The following is a 20,659-nucleotide window of genomic DNA, read 5'->3' on the forward strand; positions in this document are numbered from 1 at the left end:
CAAAGGCTATGGAGAGCCCAGGGCTGGACAGGCCCGAGGTTCCGACATACCTCATGCCAGGCCACACGCGCGCCGTGTCCCACCCTCAGCCAAAAACCAAGGTCAAGACCATCCAATAATTTACTGTGATCCCATCTGTGCCCGACAAGGGCCCACAGAGGCCTGGGAGGGGAGCTAAGGGCTGGGGTTCCGGTGGCATTTGGGATGTTCAAGACAGTCTGTGCACAGCCTCCCTGGGAGGGTCTGCAGTCACCTCGGCCCACGGTCCCGGGGTGACTGGGCTCCAGCAGCCCTTCCTTCCTTGCTTGCTTCCGTCCTTCCTTCCTCCTTCTTCCGTCTGCACCTCCTCCCTGCATCCGGCACCTCCACGTCCTGAGCTTGTGCTGGGCGGGGCACAAGGGAGGCTGCTGACCGCAGGCCAGGAGACCGGCAGGGGCGGGGAGCCGGGGTCATCCGGTGGGCGTGGCAGCCGCCCTGGGAGTCCCCCTCACCTGCGTCAGGAGAGCACACACTTGCAGCTCATGCAGCCGGGGCCACTCTCATCAGGAGGGTTCAGCTTCCGCAGCTTGTGCTGCCGGATCTCACGCACCAACGTGTAGAAGGCATCCTCCACTCCCTGGGAAAGGAGGGATGGGATCAGGAGGGACCGGCCTGTGGCCGCCTGCCTGGGTGAGGGGCTCCCTGCTGTGGGATCAAGCCTTGCCTGGCCCGAAGCTCCCGACTCCACCAGCCACTTCCCCAGGCCCACCACACACACGGGAAGCTGGGCTCTGGCCATCTCGAAGTGCCCAGGGCCACCCGCATCATGCTACAGCAGCCCCTCAAAGGTCAGGGTGGCCCGGGGCCCTCCTGAACTCCAGGTCTGGCCAGGGTTTGACCACCCTGCACCCAGCTCTCGACTCAGCTACGGCCCGTGTCCCCAGTAGCCCCACTAAGACTCAGAACCAACAGGTGCCCGTGGGACACTCTGGGGACAAGAGGGGCCGGGCCCCAGGGTCACCGCTCCGGCCTGGCTCAGGGCAGCTCTCCCCAAGGACCTCCGCCTTCCCCGGAGCTGTGTCGGCCCAGGACTGCAGGGCAAGAGCCCAGACCCCGGCCCTCGCCTCCCTCACTGCCCTGCCGTCCCGGGAGACTTACAGCGCGAGGGGCCGCTGGGTCACATGGGTCCCGGGGGGTCCCAGAGGGTCCCGGAGCTGGAGCTAGAGCCAGAGCGGCTGCCCTGTGTCAAGGGAGAGGGTCAGTGAGTGCTGCTCCCTGGCTGGGGCGGGGCGGGGCGGGTCCCTGGCTAGCTGTGGGGTGGAGAGCTGCCTCACCTGCCGGGTCTTGGCCGAGGTCTCGATGTAGGGGATGCCGTAGCTTCGGGCGAGGTCCTGAGCCTGCCGAGATTCCACAGTGCGTGCAGCCAGGTCACACTTGTTCCCCACCAGCACCATGGGCACGTCATCCGAGTCCTTCACCCGTTTGATCTGCTCCCTGAGAGGTGGAAAGCGAGAGCTGGCTACGGGGGCTGCAGGCGCAGCGGCATCCAGGACATGCGCAGAGAGGACAGGAGGCCCCTGCCTGGACGCAGCCGGCCTGGCCCCACCTGTGCGGCGTGGGCTCCCGGGCCAGCCTCACGGGGTTCACCTGTACTGGTGGATGTCCTCAAAAGACTTGGTGTTGTTGATAGCAAACACACACAGGAAGCCCTCCCCGGTGCGCATGTACTGGTCCCGCATGGCGCTGTACTCCTCCTGGCCGGCCGTGTCCAGGATGTCCAACAGGCATGTCTCCCCATCAATGACCACCTGCTTCCGGTAGGAATCCTGCAGGAGGACAGGGCTCAGGGACCCCCTCAGGACCTTCCGTGGGGGGAGTTCACACGGCCAGCCTCTCCCTGGTACCTCTCATGCCCCTCTCATGCCCCCTCCTCTCCTGGGGTGCTGAGACGAGGGACTCCCCTCCTCTAGAGGAAGCAGGAGACAGGGCCACAGCACCATGCAGGGGACCAGGGGCTGCAGCCAGCCCTATCCTGGCTGTGTCCTGGGCTCGCCCGCAGCAGCTGCTGGCACCTGGACGGCGGCGCCAGGCTCACCTCTATAGTGGGGTCGTATTCGTCCACAAAGTGGTTCTGGATCAGCTGGATGGTCAGCGCACTCTTGCCCACACCGCCGGCGCCCACCACCACCAGCTTATATTCCGTCATCGCTCCTCAGGGGCCTGCGGCCCGGGGTCCTCCTACAGGGTCTCCTGCCCCACCTGCCAAGGAGGGCCCTGCTCAGCCAGGCCCAGGCCCCACAGGGCAGCTGCTGGCAGGGCCATCTGAAGGGCAAACCCACAGCGGTCCCTGGGCCCCAACGCCAGGCAGCAAGGACTGCAGCGTGCCTACCTGTGCAGCTGCAACCCAGCGTGCGGGAGGGCTGTCGCCTCGCCCCCACTTGCTCTTAATGACCCAGTGATGGGAAAAGGGACCCAGCCCTCAAAGGCAGGGCTGACAGCTGAGCGCTCTCAACCACGCACCCAAATTAGAAGCTGCTGGGTCGGCAGAAAGGCTAAAGGGAGGCGCCCGAGGGCTGAGGTTACCGTCCTCCAGAACAGGTCTGGCCACGGCGGAGCGCGCCACGGCGTGCCCGGGAAGGCTAGTGCCAGCCTGCAGGCCCCGCGGCGCTGGTGCCTCCGACAAGTATTTGCTGAGCGCCTACTGCGTACTAGGCGCCGCCGAGGGGAGGGCAGACCCGGGCAGCGCCCCGCACCCCCGGCGGGGAACCGGGGGCATCTTTCAGCCACGGAAAACTGGAGAAGACAGACGAGTTCCTGGGAAGCAGGGACTGAGCGACGGGAAGGGGCCGAGAAGCGGCGCGGGAGACCCGGAGAGGGAAAAGGCACTGGGGCTGAGGCCCCCGGCCTGGTCCGCGACCTGTGATGCTGAATCGGGGGTGCCCGGGCGTGCCGTGGCCGCGGCCGCCTCCGCCCAGACGCGCCCGGGTGTGAGGGCGCCGGGCCCGAGGCTCCCGGGTACGCCGGCGTGGGGACCGTGCCCAGCGCGAGGCCACGGGCGGGGCCCGGATTCCCGCAGGCCCCAGGGAGGAAGGGGCCCCCGCCCGCCGCAGCCCCCGACGCCCGCTCACCTGTGCCCGCGGGCCCCGCCCGGCCCCACCCACCCGCCGCCGCCGCCGCCGCCGCCGCTGCTTACGCCCGCCGGCCCCGCGCCCCCGGCCCGCGCCGCGCGTATTGCTGCCGCCTGGGGGCGAGGAGGGCGCGCGGCCCGGCCGATCCCTGCCCGCACTCACCGTTCACAGGCGCGACTGCCCCCGGGGCCAGGGCCGGGGCCGAGGCCGGGGCGGGGCGGGGGCGGGGGCGCGCGGTTCGCCCCGCGCATGGGCTCCGTCCGCGGCGGGTGCGGCTCGGGTTGCGGGCGCAGGGCACGGGCGGCGGAGACTCGGGCGGGCCTGCGCACGCCCCGCCCCGCGCCCGTCCGTCTGCCCGGCGCGGCCTACCATTGGCTGCGCGCCATCGGGCCCCGCCCCGCCCCGGTTGGCTGAGCGGCCCGTCTGTCAGGAGCCGCGGTCGGGCGGGGCTTCCGGGAGCAACGCGGGAGGCGGAGCCAGTAGGGCCGCGGCCTCTCGGGGTTGGGCTTGGCTGGAGACCGGAGCAGAGCTCGGGGTTGCTCGAGGAGGGCCAGGGAGCCGGTGTCTGGGGGCCCGGGGCGGCATCTCCGAGCAGGGCCCCGGACTCTCCCGGGAACAGGCCGGCGAGAGAACCCGACTCAGCGGTGCCGGTGCACCAGAGGCCCTCCCTGCGCCGGCAGCGCGGCGCCGCCCACCGCGGAGGTCCCGGGACTAGGGGCTGGGGAAAGGCTGGGATCCGCCGGGACCAAGGCGGGATGCTCGGAGCTGGGGGCTCCCGGGTGGCCGCGGGGTCCGGTTGCCCGGCTCCCCTTCCGCGCAGGTGGAGCGTCCGCGCACCCCACCTACCACCACGCACCCCAGCTCCCCTACTCCCACCGCAACCCACCCCGAGGACGCCTTGCAGCCCCGGTGGGGTTCCGGGCGGCGGGCGCAGCCGTGTGCCCTGGGGCCAGGCGTGAGAACGCCCCCTCCACCACTCTCCTCTTACTCGGGCCTGCGTGGCAGGCGACCCTGCCCGCCCAGTCCCCCCAAACTTGAGGTTCCGACGCTGCAGAAGCTCAGCGTGGTCCAGTTAAACCGTACCCACAAGTTGCCACAGGGGAGCGAAGTGCCCAGGGCTCACCCCAAGCACATAGACGCACATCCTAGCTCTTTCAAACCCAAAAAGACGTGTTTTTAACATTTTTTAAAATTGCAAAGGAATCAGAAATACATCCTCATTAAAAAACAAAAAGGGCCGGGCGCGGTGGCTCACGCCTATAATCCCAGCACTTCGGGAGGCCTAAGCGGGTGGATTACTTGAGGTCAGGAGTTCAAGACCAGCCTGGCCAACATGATGAAACCCTGTCTCTACTAAAAATACAAAAAATTAGCCGGCTGCAGTGGCGCGCGCCTGTAGTCCCAGCTACTCGGGAGGCTGAGGTAGGAGAATCGCTGGAACCCGGGAGGCGGATGTTGCGGTGAGCCGAAATCGCGCCACTGCACTGGGCAACAGAGCGCTACTTCGTCTCAAAACAAAAAAGGCGTTTTACAGTCAGGCAAACCCTGCCTCTGCCCAGTCCAGCGCCCGCCTCGCCCTCCTGCGCCGGTCGCTGCTGACCCGGGGCTCCACCCACGTGCGGTCCCGGGGGTCCCGCCTGCCGTCCGTCCACCGCGCAGTCGCAGTCAGAGCTCGGCTCGGGGCGGACGCGCATGAACGCGGGTGAGAAGCGGCGACTGGACGGCGGGCGGCAGCGTGTCCCGCGGGCCGGGCACTCGGGTGCGCTCCGGCGTCCGGTCTGTGTTTCCTGGTCCTCGGGGGCGCTTCCCCCGGTGCTTCCTTTTGCCGTCGGCCTCACTTCCAACCGAAGGTCAGGACGGCAGGCCTCGGCCCCAGGGGCGACCCTTCCACCTGGGAAAGGTGGGCGCGAGCTTCCAGCAGAGACCGCCTTTACCCGCCCCGCGTGGGAAGCGCCAGGATCGCGAGGAAACGCGACACGTGCACCGCGACGGCCCAGGCACGGAGCCGCAGGAAGCTGGCACCTGACGCGCCTGCGCCCACCCAACTCGAGTTGGTGGCGCGTCACCTTCCCCTGGGATCGCCCGCAGCAGGGGCGCCCACGCACGTGCCAGCCCACGTGGCCCCGCCCTAGCGACCGTTGCTAAGGGGCGTGGCTCAGCCGCACGGAACCCGAGCCCCCTGCGACTTATAAATATTTGCGTATTCAAATGAGGCCTGGCTCCCGTTGCTATGGCGCCCAGGCCGCAACCCCGCGGCGGCCGGAAGAACAGCCTGGAGTAGGAGACAGCGCCTGGAGGTGGAGGGCGCCCAGGGCCGAGCTGCCAGGGCCGGACACCTAGGCTGAGCCCTCAGGTGAGAGCCGAGCGCACCCTTGGGGTGGGAGCCGCAAGCCTCGCCCTATGACCGGTGCCAGGAGGGAACCTGCGCCGAGGCGTGGGCGCGGGGACGAAGCAGCACAGCCATCGGGGACCCAGTGATGGCCCCGCATGTCAGATCTGGTCCCCTGAGGACCCTTGCCTCCACCACCCCCTGGCCCTGCACTGAAAGGGCTCCCTGTCAGGAGACAGGAGGGGCCCCAAGCCCTGCCCGTGAGGGAGACTCAGAGGCAATGACCCAGGGTGCTCAGGGTTCCAGGGTGGGGCTCAGGAGGGGAGCGGGCTCTGCCTTCCGAGCCCCCATGGTGAAGGGGCGAGGGCAGCAGGGGACCCAGAGGTGATGGCTACCCACCAGGGAATGGCACTAGCAGGGGTGTGGAGACAGGCCCCCCCCCAGTTACCAACTTGGGGAGCACGGGGGCTCGCAGAGGGGACACAGGGTGGGAGCAGGGCCGTGAAGTGTGTGGATGGGTTCAGGCCTGGGTGAGAACACCAGGTGCAGTGTCTGAGGTGGGAATTCAATGGGGGCTTTGGATCCCACAGCCTCCAACCCCTTGCACCCCCAGGCCTTGGGGCTCAGACCAGTCTGATGCTCGGGGCTCTTGGGCACAGAGGAGACAAGGGTAGCTGACTCAGCCCTTAGTGTCACCCATAGGTGTCCAGGGGCTGCCCGTGACCCCGCCAGCTCATGCCCTCCATGAGGCTCGAGGCTGGCAGGCCTGGGATGGAGGTGGCCAGAGTCTTTGGGGGGATGCAGTGTTGGGGTTCTGCTGTGAGGCCTGGGGCCTTGCACTGGCTGGAGAAAGGCAGGCAGTGGGGGAGATTCGGGCTGGAAAGTCCGTGAGATTCTGCTTTGGGCTTCACTTCTTTGATCCTTGGTGCATGGTCACCTTCCAGACCAGGCCACTGAGGCACCCAGAGCCTGAGCCACTGCCCCGCTCCAACACTCCCACCCACCACCTCTGTCAACAGCCGGCCAACTCGCCCGGCACAGGGGCAGCTCTAGACGGGATGGAGAGGATGCATCTTCAGTGTCCACACGTGGTCCACAGATAAAAGCCATGGCCAGAACGTTCTAAGTGGCTACATGTGCATCTGCCTGTTCACGGATTCCTTCGACAAATATTTGAGCGTCCCCTCCTGCGACTGTGGACAGCAGAGGAGCACGCAGGCCAGGCCACGTGCAGCCCACAGCTCTGGGGCGAGGCAGGCCCTCAACTGAACACGTAGTAAGACACACAGGGCTCCGAAGGGATTTCATCTCATCAGGAAGATAAATCTGGGAAGGCTGGGTGGGGAGTGCAGTCAAGGGATCAGTCCAGGTCTAGACTGAAGACACAGGAAGGTGGTCAGGGAGGAGGACACTGGACGCTCTGAGCACACTTCTCACTCCACGCCTGGAGCTCATGATTCCAGGGCCTGGGGCCGAGGCAGATGTCTGCATCTTTTTCTGTTTGTTTGTTTGTTTTTTGAGATGGAGTCTCTCTCTGTCGCCCAGGCTGGAGTACAGTGGTGCCATCTTGGCTCACTGCAAGCTCCACCTCCTGGGTTCATGCCATTCCCCAGCCTCAGCCTCCCAAGTAGCTGGGACTACAGGCGTCCGCCACCATGCCTGGCTAACTATGTTTTTTGTATCTTTAGTAGAGACGGGGTTTCACCGCGTTAGCCAGGATGGTCTTGATCTCCTGATCTTGTGATCCGCCCGCCTCAGCCTCCCAAAGTGCTGGGATTACAGGTGTGAGCCACCGCACCCGGCCTTTTTTTTTTTTTTTTTTTTTTTTTGAGACAGAGTCTTGCTCTGTTTCCCAGGCTGGAGGACAGTGGCGCAATCTTGTCTCACTGCAAGCTCTGCCTCGCGGGTTCATGGCATTCTCCTGCCTCAGCCTCCGGAGTAGCTGGGACTACAGGCACCTGCCACCACGCCAGCTAATTTTTTTTTTTTTTTTTTTTTGTATTTTTAGTAGAGACAGGGTTTCACCGTGTTAGCCAGGATGGTCTCAATCTCCTGACCTCATGATCTGCCCGCCTCGGCCTCCCAAAGTGCTGGGATTACAGGCGTGAGCCACTGCGCCCCGCCAGACGTCTGCATCTTTAAGGGGCAACACCAGGTAAGCCTGATGCACGTGGTCGAGGGACACACTGGGCTTAGGAAGAATGGGATGCAAGAGAGGGACACACTGCGCCAATACCCTCAGAGGCCTGGGGAGGGGCTCAGGAAGAACAGGGTGCAAGAGAGGACCCCTGTGGAGAAGGAGGGAAGTGGGATTTGGATGAGCAGCAGGCATTGCGTCGGGGGACCCAGAGGTACCCCAGCATCGGTCACACACCTGACTCTGTCTTCCTCCTCGCCAGCTGGGCCCGTGGATAGTCAGGTCCTGGGCTGACCTGCTCACCTCTAGGTGTTGTGACCTCAGCCTGGCCCGTTCCAGGCTCCCATGGGCACAGTAACCTGGCCAGGAAGCCACCCTGACTCTTGCAGGTACTGCCTGAGGGTACATGCCACCTCCTTGCCTGGATGTTTGACCCACAGCAGGAGAGGGCGGCTGCCTGCAGGTGAAGGGGCTCGGCTGGCACAGGGCTGGGGTAGGGGAAGGCCTGGGACCTGATCCTGGACCCCAGGTTCAGAGACCATCAGGTGGAGAAGGACCCATAGCCCACAGCTTGAGGCCGTGCCGGGAGCCCCACAGCCACAGGCAGCTGGCCCGGCACCCCAGGCTCACAGCCCTTGTGGGCCTCAGGTGGGGAGGCCTAAAGCCAGCACTCCCTGCATGGACCCTGAGGATGGGCAGAAACACAGGGAGGGTGTCCTACGAAGCAGAGGGGGTCGAGCCAAGGCTGGGGGAGGGGAGTGTGAGGCCCTCCAGGCTGGAACTAAGCAGACAAGGGTCTCATGAGGCCCAGCCAAGCTAGGAGCCTTCTCTAGGCTCGGGGTGGGGGTGGGTGCCAAGGGCTTGCTGTGAGGGGGGCGGGGGGTTGAGGGCTGGGCCAGGGCTTCAGCCGGGCTGCAGAGGAGGAGGAGCAACAGCTTGGAGCTTTGCACTGTGCCTCTGTCAGCAGGTGACATGAGAATGGACCCAGGCTGGGACAGATCCCGTGGGCCTCGGCCGAGCACCTCCAGCGTCCAGGTGCGGGAGCTGAGCTGGCAAGGCCTGCACAACCCCTGCCCACAGAGCAAGGGCCCTGGCAGTCAGAGGGACAGCCTTGGAGAGCAGCTGGTGGAAGAGTACCTGTCCCCTGCCCGGCTGGTGAGTGTGGGCGCTGGGGGCTGTGGCCACAGAGGCCTCCGTGGGGTGACATCCCAGGGCTCCTTCCTGCTGGTGGTCCAGCCTGCCCTCTGTCCCCCTCCTGCTGGTCTTGCCTGCTGATGGTTGGCCTCAGCCCAGCCCCTGCAGCTGGGTCTGCTCCACCCACTCTGCCCTTGGGACCCCTACCAGGCCCCAAAACACCAGGAACACCAGGTGCTCAGTGACACAGACGTCCCCAGGCATTTGGGTCACAGACAGGACTGAGCCAGGCCAGAACCCACAAGTAGGGGCTGAGCATCCATTATCCTCCAACCAAAGAGGGGGGTCCTTCACTCAAGCGGGAGACCAGATGGCTCAAAGCTCAGGGCAGGGCCAGGCGCGGTCCGGGCTCTGGGTGCCGGGTGTGATGTGTCTGCCCTGGGAGTCTCTCGAGACGGGCAGCCCCCAGGGCAGGTCCTTCTCCGGCAATGACCCCCCAGCCAAGTGCAGAACAAGCTCTGCTCCTGTCACATCCACTCCCATCCCACCACCCAGGCCAGGGCCAACATGGCCCAGGCAGGGAAACGTCGGTGCCTGCTCCAGCGGGAGCCCCAGAGTCCTGTAGCCAGAAGCAAGGATGGAACTAAAGTGGGGAGAGCCAGGACCAGCGCTGACCCCCGGGTGGTTTCTACAGCAGGCCCTGGCCCGGGTGGATGACCTTCGGCTGGTGAGGGCGCTGGAGATGTGTGTGGACACTCGTGAGGGCAGCCTGGGGAACTTTGGTGAGCCTCTTCCCACCCCGCCATGGCCACGGCCACGGCCACGCCTCCCTGTAAACAACACACGTTTCCTGGTTATGACGACAGAGCTGTCCTCCCCTCTCGGGCCGCGTATTGGCTTCCTTAGGGTTGGCCTCTGACCTGAGGTCTGTGTAAGGTACAGGCAGAGGGCAATGCACTCAGCACCCCGCACACCATACCAGTACCCCCGGCACGCTCAGTACCCCACACACCCACACCAGTACCCCCAGCACGCTCAGTACCCCACACACCCACGCCAGTACCCCCAGCACGCTCAGTACCCCACACACCCACGCCAGTACCCCCAGCACACTCAGTACCCCACACACCCATGCCAGTACCCCCAGCACCCTCAGTACCCCACACACCCACGCCAGTACCACCAGCACGCTCAGTGCTCCACCCACCCACGCCAGCATCACAGAGGAACAAAGGCCGAAATGGTGCTGAGTGCCACTTGGTGTCTCCTGAAACTCATCTTAAAATAATCTCAGCCAGGCACAGGGGCCACGCCTGTAATCCCAGCACCATGGGAGTCCAAGGCGGATGGATCACTTGAGCCCAGGAGTTTGAGATCAGCCTGGGCAACATAGCAAGACCCATGTGTCTAAAAATAAAAAATTAGACAGGCATGATGGCATCTGTAGACACAGCTACTCATAGGAGGCGGGGAGGTCAAGCTGCAGTGAGCTGAGATTGCACCGCTGCACTCCAGACCGGGCAACAGAGCAAAACCCTGTCGCAAAAAAAAAAAACAAAAAACACTCCCTCCCCGCCCTCCACCAGGTTCCTTCTCTTTCGCCGTGTTCACGGTGGTGCTGGCCCCTGCTCCCTCCCGTGCGTGCACAGCGCATCAGGCCACTGTTCTTTTTCCTGAACTAGTTGAGAGTTGGACATGCAACACCCCTTTATCTACTGACACTTCAGTGTGTATTTCCTGAGAGGGAGGACATTCCCTTAAATGCAGTGCGATGGCCAAAGTCAGGAATTACACCTGTACACGACTCTTAGCCATGCTGAAGACCATATTCAAATGTCACCAGCTGTCCCAACAGTGACTTTTTTTTTTTTTGAGATGGAGTCTCGCTCTGTCGCCCAGGCTGGAGTGCAGTGGCGCAATCTCAGCTCACTGCAACCTCTGCCTCCCAGGTTGAATTTTCCTACCTCAGCCTCCCGAGTAGCTGGGATTACAAACACGCACCACCACGCCCAGCTGATTTCTGTATTTTTAGTAGAGACGGGGTTTCACCATGTTGGCCAGGCTGGTCTCGAACTCCTGACCTCAAGTGATCCACCCACCTCAGCCTCCCAAAGTGCTGGGATTACAGGATTACAGGGATGAGCCACCGCGCCTGGCCTGTCTTTTGTTTTTTTCATTGTTGTTTTTTGTTTGTTTGTTTTTTTTAAGACAGAGTCTCTCTCTTGTTGCCCAGGCTGGAGTGCAGTGGCGCAATCTTGGCTCACTGCAACCTCCACCTCTTGAATTCAAGCAATTCTCCTGCCTCAGCCTCCTGAGTAGCTGGGATTACAGGTGTGTGCCACCACGCCCGAGTAATTTTTGTATTTTTAGTACAGATGGGGTGTCACCATGTTGGCCAGGCTGGTCTTGAACTCCTGACCTCAGGTGATCCACCCGCCTCGGCCTCCCAAAGTGCTGAGATTATAGGTGTGAGCCACCGCGCCAGGCCCCACAGTGACCTTTAGAGCAGGGAAGCGTCTTCCCACCCAGGATCGCTGGTTGTCTGCATTTCTCCAACTGACTGAGGTGAACCAGGCCCATCTTGATTGGTCTTGTATTGTTTTGCAATGGCCTGTGAAGTCCCTGACCATGGTGTGTGGCTAACCCGCGGCCATCTGCACTCACTCGAGCCCTTCCCACAGGCATGGTCTTGGAGCGCCTGTGCCCACACACTCTGCGCCCCTTCTTTTATTTTTTTTTTGAGACGGAGTCTCGCTCTGTCACCCAGGCTGGAGTGCAGTGGTGCAATCTTGGCTCCCTGCAAGCTCCACCTCCCGGGTTCATGCCATTCTTCTGCCTCAGCCTCCCGAGTAGCTGGGACTACAGGTGCCCGCCACCATACCCGGCTAATTTTTTGTATTTTTAGTAGAGACGGGGTTTCACCGTGTTAACCAGGATGGTCTCGATCTACTGACCTAGTAATCCACCCACCTCAGCCTCCCAAAGTGCTGGGATTACAGGCATGAGCCACCGCACCCAGCCACTCTGCACCCCTTCTCACAATGCAGGGATTCCGTCTGCCTCACAGGGGCGTATGCCCCATCCTACAAAAGACTCCGAACACAGAGCCTTTTCCTGGGGCCTTGGGCTGTGCAGAAACACAGGCTGGGCGTGCAGTGATCTGGTCCTGTGTTGTGTGTGCGACTGTGCATGACGGTCTGAGATGCCAGGGGAGGGGTGTGGAGGCAGCTTGGGGGTGGGGCCCAGACTTTGAGCCAAGGGAGTACCACCCAGCCACGCCAGCCTGGCCCCAGTTCTCTGAGCCAACTCTTGGAGCCCAGTGGCCTCTTGCAGTCCATAGACAATGGTCTGAGCTTCCCTGCTGTGTGGACACCCCTCCATGCTGTGCTGCATTCAGACCGGCTACAGACGAGGGGCGCGGAGCCGTGAGGCTTTGGGGGCTCAGGGCCACTGAGCCAGACCCTCTACCAGGCCCCATAGAATCAGCAGACCCCTTTGGTGGCCAGAGGAGCCCACAGCCCTGGAGCAGCTCCTGGGTGCCACGCAACCCCTCCTGTGGTGTGGTGAGGCTGGCCCACGAGCAGTGAGGGGCCGGGGGTGCTGATGCCTCGGGGTGAAGGAGGGTGCAGAGGTGGGCAGGGGTGAGGGGCCGGGCCAACTTCCTCCTCCTGCGGCCATACAGGGGTGCACCTGCCCAACCTGGACCAACTGAAGCTGAACGGCAGCCACCTGGGCTCCCTGAGGTGAGCGCCTGAGGGGGGTGGGCTGGGGCCCTGCCATGAGGGGGTCTGATGGGACAGGCCCTGCAGGGATGGGGGAGAACTTGGTGGGAGTGGGGGGACTTGGGCTGGGACCAGGGACCCAGGGGTCTAGAGAGCTCCCTCCTGCTGGCTGCCTGACCCCGCGTGACCCTGTGGAGGGTGGATGGGCAGGTGGGGGGAGCCTGGGACATTCAGGCAGGTGTGAGGGGGTCTCTGAGAGGGTCTTTGTTGAAAGGACGAGGTCCTGGGCCAGCCTGACTCCCGGGGGTCCTGCCTATGCCCTGTGGCCTCTGGCTCAGCCCAGATGTACCCCCCCCTTGCCGTGTGACCCCTACACATGGAGCTCTTGTGTCTGCAATGGGTGGGAGCCCCTGCTGCAGGTAGCACCTCACTCAGAGCTGGGGCCAGGGCCAAGGCAGTCATGCCAGGTCGTGTGGCCAGCAAACTCCACAAAGGTGCCCCCGACCTGGGTCCAGAGCTCCCACCTTGAGGTGTCCCTGGTGAACATCCCAAAGCCAACCAAGGATTGGGGGCCTTCTGGCCCCCGCACGGCTCATTGCAGCCCAGGACTCTGGCTGCACCATGAGGCCACGAGCTTGGGGTTTGGGCAAGAACAGCAACCACCAGCCAGAACCTGCACGTAGAACCCGGACCAGACGGCAGCCCCCGGGAGAGGCACAGCAGAGCCCGTGTAAAGAACCCGGACCAGACGGCAGCCCCCGGGAGAGGCACAGCCAGAGCCCGTGTACAGAACCCGGACCGGCTCCCAGGAGAAGCACAGGAAGCTCCGTGCCCCACAGCAACTCACAACATTCGGAGCTGAAGACGTCGGCGGCTGTCACGTCATCGGAAGGGAAAGAACAAGGCTGAAGGAACATCCGACTTTATTCTGGGGGTTTGGGCAAAGTGGGTTTTGTGAAAACGCTGCTGGTTTTATGTAGCCTGTTCCCAGCAGCATAAGGCAGGGGAATTCCAGGCAGAATTCTAGAACATTCTCCAGCTGTGTGAATTGGGCTCCAAGGGCCACATCTAGTTATTTCCAGATGAGGATAAGGGTATTCATTAAGCAACCTCTCTTTGAATGTTTTCTTGATTTTTCTTATTTGTACTTCTGTTTATCAAACACATATCAAAATGGGCCGGGCACAGTGTCTCACGCCTATAATCCCAGAACTTTGGGAGGCCGAGGTGGGCGGATCACCTGAGGTCAGGAGTTCGAGACCAGCCTGACCAACGTGGAGAACTCCCATCTCTACTAAAAATACAAAATTAGCCGTGCATGGTGGCACATGCCCGTAATCCCAGCTGCTCGGGAGGCTGAGGCAGGAGAGTCGCTGCAGTGAGCTGGGAGGCAGATGCTGCAGTGAGCTGAGATCACACCACTGCACTCCAGCCGGGGCAACAGAGCGAAACTCTGCCTCAAAAAAATAAAGTAGGCCAGGCACAGTGGTTCACACCTGTAATCCCAGTACTTTGGGAGGCCAAGGTGGGCAGATCACAAGGTCAGGAGATCGAGACCATCCTGGCTAACACGGTGAAACCCCATCTCTACTAAAGATACAAAAAATTAGCCGGGCGTGGTGGTGGGCGCCTGTAGTCCCAGCTACTCGGGAGGCCGAGGCAGGAGAATGGCGTGAACCCGGGAGGCGGGGCTTGCAGTGAGCCAAGATCGCCCCACTGCACTCCAGCCTGGGCGACTGAGTGAGACTTCGTCTCAAAAAAAAAAAAAAAAAAACATGAAGATCTGGAAATGGAAGAAAGTTGGAAAACACTTTGGGGTCAAAGACACAGTGGGCAGCCCACAGAACTGGAACAGAGAGGGGCCTGGACATGAAGTCAGGCCTGCAGCAGGCACCCAGACGACACCGCGAACGAGAAATGAAGTCAGGCCTGCAGCAGGCAGCCAGACACACCGCGAGCAAGAAACTAGGATAGGTTTGGAAAATGGGCTTCTTAGAAACATGTCTCCCAGCCAGGCGGGGTGGCTCACGCCTGTAATCCCAACACTTTGGGAGGCCAAGGCAGGCGGATCACGAGGTCAGGAGTTCAAGATCTGCCTGGCTAACGTGGTGAAAACCCATCTCTACTAAAAATACAAAAAAAAAGAAATAGCCAGTCATGGTGTGCGCTTGTAATCCCAGCTACACAGGAGGCAGAGGCAGGAGAATTGCTTGAACCCAGGAGGCGGAGGTTGCAGTAAGCCAAGATTGCTCCGTTGCACTCCAGCCTAGGCAACAAGAGCAAAACTCCATCTCAAAAAAAAAAAAAATTAGCTGGGCTTGGGCTTGGGCTTGGCGGTGCACGCCTGTAATGCCAGCTACACGGGAGGCTGAGGCATGAGAATCGCTTGGACCTGGGAGGTGGAGGTTGCAGTGAGCTGAGATCGCGCCAGTGTACTCCAACCAGGGCGACAGAGCAAGACTCCGTCTCAAAAAACCGTAAAAAACAAAAACAAAGAACAAAAAAAGTGCCCCTAATACAAGAGTAAATGATATTCTAATGGAGATGGCTGTACCTTTTTTTTTAGCTTAACAAATAAGCCTCTATTATTTTGTGTTTTTTTTTGTTTTGAGACAGAGTCTCGCTCCGTTGCCCAGGCTGGAGTGCAGTGGCGCGATCTCGGCTCACTGCAATCTCGCCTCCCGGGTTCACGCCATTCCCCTGCCTCAGCCTCCCGAGTAGCTGGGACTACAGGCGCCTGCCACCACGCCCGGCTAATTTTTTGTATTTTTAGTAGAGACGGGGTTTCACCATGTTGGCCAGGATGGTCTCGATCTCCTGACCTCATGATCTGCCCGCCTCAGCCTCCCAAAGTGCTGGGATTACAGGCGTGAGCCACCGCGCCCGGCCAGAAGCCTCTATTGTTAAGACCAACAAATTAGCTCTAAGAACAACAAAAAAATATGAAAAGCACATAAAGTTAAATACACAAAATATAAAAGAGCAGTGGAAGGTACTATAAAATTAAATATGACACACTACTTGTAACAAAACAAAATAGTTCCAAAGGAAAAATGACTAGGTCATAAATTGTATAAGAAATATATTCAGGCCAGGGGCGGTGGCTCACACCTGTAATCCCAGCACTTTGGGAGGCCAAGGCGAGTGGAACATGAGGTCAGCAGTTCAAGACCAGCCTGGCCAAGATGGTGAAACCCCGTATCTACTAAAAATACAAAAATTAGCCGGGTGTGGTGGCGGGCACCTGTAATCACAGCTACTCGGGAGGCTGAGGCAGGAGAATCGCTTGAACCCGGGAGGCAGAGGTTGCAGTGAGCCGAGATCGTGCCACTGCACTCCAGCCTGAGTGACAGAGACTCCATCTCAAAAAAAAAAATTAAAAATTAAAAAATTTCAAAGGAACTTGTCAGAAATAAAAGACTGAAAGGAAAAACAAACTGAATTATTGGCACTGAAACATATCCTAATAAAGTTACTGGCATGAAGATAAAGGTAAAAAGTTGCAGCAGCCAAGAAAAGAGATTGACTTGTCTTTTTTTCTTTGAGACAGGGTCTCACTCTGTCACCCAGGCTGGAGTGCAGTGGTGCGACCATGGCTTACAATAGCCTCGACCTCCTGGGCTCAGGCGCTCCTCCCACCTCAGCCTCCTGAAGTGCCAGGATTACAGGCATGAAGCACTGTGCCCAGCCTCAAGTTTTGTTTGTTTGTTTGTTTGTTTGGAGACGGAGTCTCGCTCTGTCGTCCAGGCTGGAGTGCAGTGGCGCAATCTCAGCTCGCTGCAACCTCCACCTCCCCGGTTCAAGCGATTCTCCTGCCTCAGCCTCCCAAAGTGCTGGGACTACAGGCACCCGCCACCATGCCTGGCTAATTTTTTTGTATTTTTAGTAGAGATGGGGTTTCACCGTGTTAACCAGGACGGTCTAGATCTCTTGACCTCGTGATCTGCCTGCCTCGGCCTCCCAAAGTGCTGGGATGACAGGCGTGAACCACCGCGCCCGGCCTCAAGTGGTTTTTTAAGGACAGAAATAACGAAGTGCTCCTTAGACGTCGCCACAGTGGACACTGGAACGAAAGGCTTTGCAGCCTCCTGGGAAGAGGCGTGAACTGAGAGTCTGACACCCAGTCTAAAGGCTGCATAAGCTCACAGCCAGCAAACATCTGTGAGTCAGAGATCAAGGGGTTTCCATTAGCTGCTCTTGAAGAAATCACTAGACACAAATCCCAGCCAATTCAGAGCGGAGTGGAAAAGCCATTGAAGGCAGCAGGCTGAGGACAGACACTGACTCCACAGCGCCAAAGGACGGACCACCGGGAATGCACCTGGGGGTCCACAGAAGGAAGCTGAAAACACAGTGGGCGGAATGAAGCCCAGGTGAGACGCAGCCTACGGGTGCCGTGAACTGGACAGAAAGAAGATTTCCGAAGAAATCACCCAGCCCTGGAGGAATCTGTGGCTCCTGGGGGAAAGCCTGTGAGCTCAGGTGGCCCTTTCACAAGGAGAGGTGCGGAGATGGCGTGGCGGCGCCGAAGGGACGGCCTCCCAGCCGAGAGGGGCAGGTGTAGGGTCCCTGGGGACAGCGCATGGTGAAGTCACTGTGGCTACAGTGGGGACAGGGTGGGCCCGGCAGGAAGCAACGTGTCCCTGCACACATCAAGCCGCCCTGACCCACCGCCACCTCCAGCAGCTGGTCCCCACCAAAGCTGCCAGCTCAGCACGGGGTCAGCCCCCAGCGAAGCCCCCCACATCGGTGTCCAGGGGCTCAGGCTCCCAGGCAGCACTCCAGACCCTTACTCCAAATTCGAGTGCCCCAAACGCTATTGAGGAGACAATTAGAAAGAGAAAGGTGATGCCTGCAGCCTGCCAGGGAAGGGACTGAGCCACCCGCTATGAGGGCAGCACCTTGGGCACAGCTGAGCCACCGGTCACGAGGGCAGCTCCCCAGGCCAGGCCCTCCAGGGCTTGGAGAAGGTGGGGGACACTGTACCCACACCAGAGCCAGAAGGCCAAGGCAGAGAGCCCCTTCCTCAGTCTAGAGGCCACCATAGGTGGTAACACCTGCCCCTACCCCTGAAGACAGCCAAAGGCAGGTGGTGGCTGAGCACAGGGCTGGGCACATGTTGACCACCAAACCCTGCCTTCTGCAGGGACTTGGGCACGTCTCTGGGCCACCTGCAGGTGCTGTGGCTGGCTCGCTGTGGCCTCGCTGACCTGGATGGCATCGCCTCTTTGCCAGCACTTAAGGTGAGTCTGGGCACCCTGGGCTGGGGAGGGCTGGGCTGGGCCGGGCCCTGGCTCAGAGCCCTGCGCTGCCCAGGAACTCTACGCCTCCTACAACAACATCTCGGACCTGAGCCCGCTGTGCCTGCTGGAGCAATTGGAGGTGCTGGACCTGGAGGGCAACAGCGTGGAGGACCTGGGGCAGGTGCGCTACTTGCAGCTGTGCCCACGCCTGGCCATGCTCACCCTGGAGGGCAACCTGGTGTGCCTACAGCCGGCCCCTGGCCCCACCAACAAGGTGCGTGTCCCGGGCACCCGGCCAGCATGTGCATGGCCAGGAGAGGCTCCCTGTGGCTCCAGCCCCGGGGCCCCTCCTCTGGCCAGGTACTTCTGTGCCCACCCGCATCCTATGGCCTGCTCACCATGAGTTCACCTCCTCTGTCACTGGAAGTCTGATGACTCCCAGGACATCCTCCTGGACCAGCCCTGCCAGATCCCACAGGGTCACCTGCACACACGTCATGTCCCTTAACCCACATATGCACCTGTGAGGTCCACACATAAGCCAGGTGGAAACACAAAGAACCACGTGTACACGGATGTGTGCACACACACACCTGTGTACGCCCTGTCCAGAGCCACCTCCAGCCCCACAGGCCCCACAGACCACCCTATGCAGTATCTCGGGGCTCTGCATGCCCTGCTCAGAGCTGGCACACCTGTGCGTGCAGGCCCTGGCGTAGCTCACAGACCCTGCACAGGGCACGTCTGCCCTGAGCTCACAGTGCTAGCCTCATGAGCTGCTGCTTGGTGCTGCCACATGCTGAGGTCAGCGTCTACCAGTGCCCAGTGGCTACTGCTCCGTGGGCCAGAGCCCTGAGCTGAGGGCAGTTCCATGGGCCAGAGGGCATCCCTGGACCCGGCCTTGGGTCTGGAGAGTGGGGTCCTACATCCTGAGCAGGTGAGAGCCCAGTCCCTCAGTCCCTGGGGTGTGAGACTGACCCAAGCCCACCCCAGCAGGGTAGGCAGCATCCCCACCTCTGGGCCCCTGCCCTGCCCCACGGTGGGTCTGGGAAAGGGAGCCAGGGAAAGAGCTGGCCGGAAGGAAACACTGGACCCAGACCTGCCCTCCCTCCCCCTCCCCCTGCAGGTGCCCAGGGGCTACAACTACAGGGCAGAGGTGAGGAAGCTCATCCCCCAGCTGCAGGTCCTGGACGAAGTGCCGGCCACACACACGGGCCCACCGGCCCCCCCGCGGCTGAGCCAGGACTGGCTTGCAGTGAAGGAGGCCATCAAGAAGGGCAACGGCCTTCCCCCGCTGGGTACGGCAGCTGCGCCCGGAGGACCCGCTGCTGAGCCCCAGCTCCCCCCAGGAAGAGGCCCCCACCCCAGGCCTCTCAGAAACGGATAGCCACATCTCATGCGCTTTTCCAGCCTTGACCCCGGTCCCCAAAGCTGTGCACACCCGGCCCCAGGCCAGGACACTGTCTCTGAGCAGCCCACAGAGGGAGAGGAAGGTCTGAAGATGAGGGCCTCTCTAGAAGGCTGCAGCGTCAGAGGCCAGCCTCAGGCCATGCAGCATGGGGATTGGGGCCCCTGGTCTGTGGACAGAGTCTGGGGGGCGCTCTCAGGCTGGGCCTTGGTGACCTCTGCTTCTGAACCTCGGGCAGACTGTCCCCATGGAGCCCCCATCCGGAGACTTGACCCCGAGCTGTCCCTGCCTGAGACGCAGTCCCGGGCCTCCAGGCCCTGGCCCTTCTCCCTGCTGGTCCATGGGGGCCTCCTGCCTGAAGGCCTGCTTTCTGAGGACCTGGCCCCAGAAGATAACACCAGCAGCCTCACCCATGGTAACTGATTTGCCTCAAAGCTGACCCTGCAGCCCCTCGGCCCCGAACCAGGCCCAGCCATGCTGTCTCTTGCAGGTGCTGGCCAAGTCCTCTGTGGGAACCCCACCAAGGGCCTGCGGGAGCGTAGGCACCAGTGCCAGGTACAGCCCACAGGGACCAGCCCCCCACGAGAACCAGTGTCCACGGTTGCGGCCCTGACAGTGCCCTGCCCTGCCGCCATTCCAGGGCCAGAATCCCTAAAGCAGTCCCTTTTCCTCCCCAGGCCAGGGAGCCCCCCGAGCAGCTGCCCCAACACAGGCCAGGAGATCCGGCCGCCAGCACTTCCACCCCAGAGCCTGACCCTGCAGACAGCTCTGACTTCCTGGCCTTGACTGGGCTTAGGGCCTGGAGGGAACATGGCGTGCGGTGGGTGTCCCTCCAGCTCTTCCACTGTGTGTGTCCTGTCCCATGGGGAAATCAGGGCTGGGGCTACCTTGGCTGAGTCATCCCCAGTCCCAAGGCTCGTGGACCATCCCTGCATGTCCTGTCCCGTGGGGGGATCAGGGCTGGGGCTACCTTGGCTGAGTCATCGCTGGTCCCAAGGCTCGTGGACCATCCCTATGTGTCCTGTCCCGTGGGGGGATCAGGGCTGGAGCTCCTCCTCCTCTCCCCACCCTAGCCCCCTCCCCTATAGGCACCCGGAGTCCCAACAGGAAGGGGCTGTAGCCCCCTGGGGCCCACGGAGGGTCCCTGAAGAGCAAGTGCACCAGGCAGAGCCCAAGACTCCCTCCAGCCCCCCAAGCCTGGCCTCAGGTACTGAGCCTGCCCGCCTGCCCCCCAGTGCCTGGGAGTGACCAACACCCCACCTCTATAGGGGGGCCCTTACCCCAGATCGGACGTGTCAACCTGGCCCTGCTTCCTCAGCCAGGCTCTGAGAGGGACTGTGACAGGGAGGCCCCCTTCTGGGGGTGGGGGGCTCACGACCGAGGGAGGCCCAACCCAAGTCCTCTCCCAAGCCATGGTCCAAGCCCTGTGACCTTGTGGGCCACCCGGGCTGGACGAAATAGAGGCGTTCCACAAAAGGGGGTATGAACAGAGTCCAGAAGAGTCTGGACAGAAAGAAGGAGCCACCCCAGGGCACCAGCAGGCAGAACATGGCCACTGGGCAGCTTTCAGGGACACAGG

General features: G+C 61.7%; 2 protein-coding genes across 22 annotated transcripts in view; one reads left to right on the forward strand and one right to left on the reverse strand.

Moving 5' to 3' along the window:
* The window catches only part of LRRC56 (leucine rich repeat containing 56), a 45,984-nt gene that overhangs the window by 23,488 nt on the left and 1,837 nt on the right, over nt 1–20,659 (forward strand). For 3 of the 18 annotated variants that reach the window (XM_063607991.1, XM_063607990.1, XM_055093893.2), the window contains 12 exons: nt 6,381–6,712; nt 7,445–7,591; nt 8,538–8,728; nt 9,402–9,489; nt 12,390–12,450; nt 17,576–17,672; nt 17,746–17,946; nt 18,799–18,970; nt 19,319–19,495; nt 19,571–19,635; nt 19,758–19,900; nt 20,154–20,287. In XM_063607991.1, the coding sequence (XP_063464061.1) occupies nt 8,546–8,728; nt 9,402–9,489; nt 12,390–12,450; nt 17,576–17,672; nt 17,746–17,946; nt 18,799–18,970; nt 19,319–19,495; nt 19,571–19,635; nt 19,758–19,900; nt 20,154–20,287 (1,321 nt within the window). In that variant the 5' untranslated portion in view covers nt 6,381–6,712; nt 7,445–7,591; nt 8,538–8,545. Of the gene's footprint in view, nt 1–3,579; nt 5,461–6,380; nt 6,713–7,444; nt 7,592–7,653; nt 8,037–8,537; nt 8,729–9,401; nt 9,490–12,389; nt 12,451–17,575; nt 17,673–17,745; nt 17,947–18,798; nt 18,971–19,318; nt 19,496–19,570; nt 19,636–19,757; nt 19,901–20,153; nt 20,288–20,659 lie in introns of those variants that run through there. The other 15 variants (XM_034931819.3, XM_063607993.1, XM_063607992.1 and 12 more) reach the window with 13 other exon arrangements.
* On the reverse strand, nt 103–3,436 carry HRAS (HRas proto-oncogene, GTPase). 4 transcript variants are annotated; one of them, XM_034931831.4, is made up of 6 exons: nt 3,270–3,436; nt 2,075–2,238; nt 1,627–1,805; nt 1,314–1,473; nt 492–616; nt 103–383 (listed from the first exon to the last, which is right to left on the reverse strand). In XM_034931831.4, the coding sequence occupies exons 2-5, from the start codon at nt 2,183–2,185 to the stop codon at nt 497–499; spliced, it is 570 nt and encodes a 189-aa protein (XP_034787722.1). In that variant the 5' UTR covers nt 2,186–2,238; nt 3,270–3,436; the 3' UTR covers nt 103–383; nt 492–496. The 4 variants fall into 4 exon arrangements, with proteins under 4 accessions (XP_034787722.1, XP_034787724.1, XP_054949883.1 ...); XM_034931833.3 differs by lacking the exon at nt 492–616 and adding an exon at nt 1,138–1,219 and having other exon boundaries at nt 103–491; nt 3,270–3,400; XM_034931832.2 differs by lacking the exon at nt 103–383 and adding an exon at nt 1,138–1,219 and having other exon boundaries at nt 3,270–3,405.

Source organism: Pan paniscus, chromosome 9 (assembly GCF_029289425.2).
Source record: "Pan paniscus chromosome 9, NHGRI_mPanPan1-v2.0_pri, whole genome shotgun sequence".
NCBI classification, from domain to species: Eukaryota; Metazoa; Chordata; class Mammalia; order Primates; family Hominidae; genus Pan; species Pan paniscus.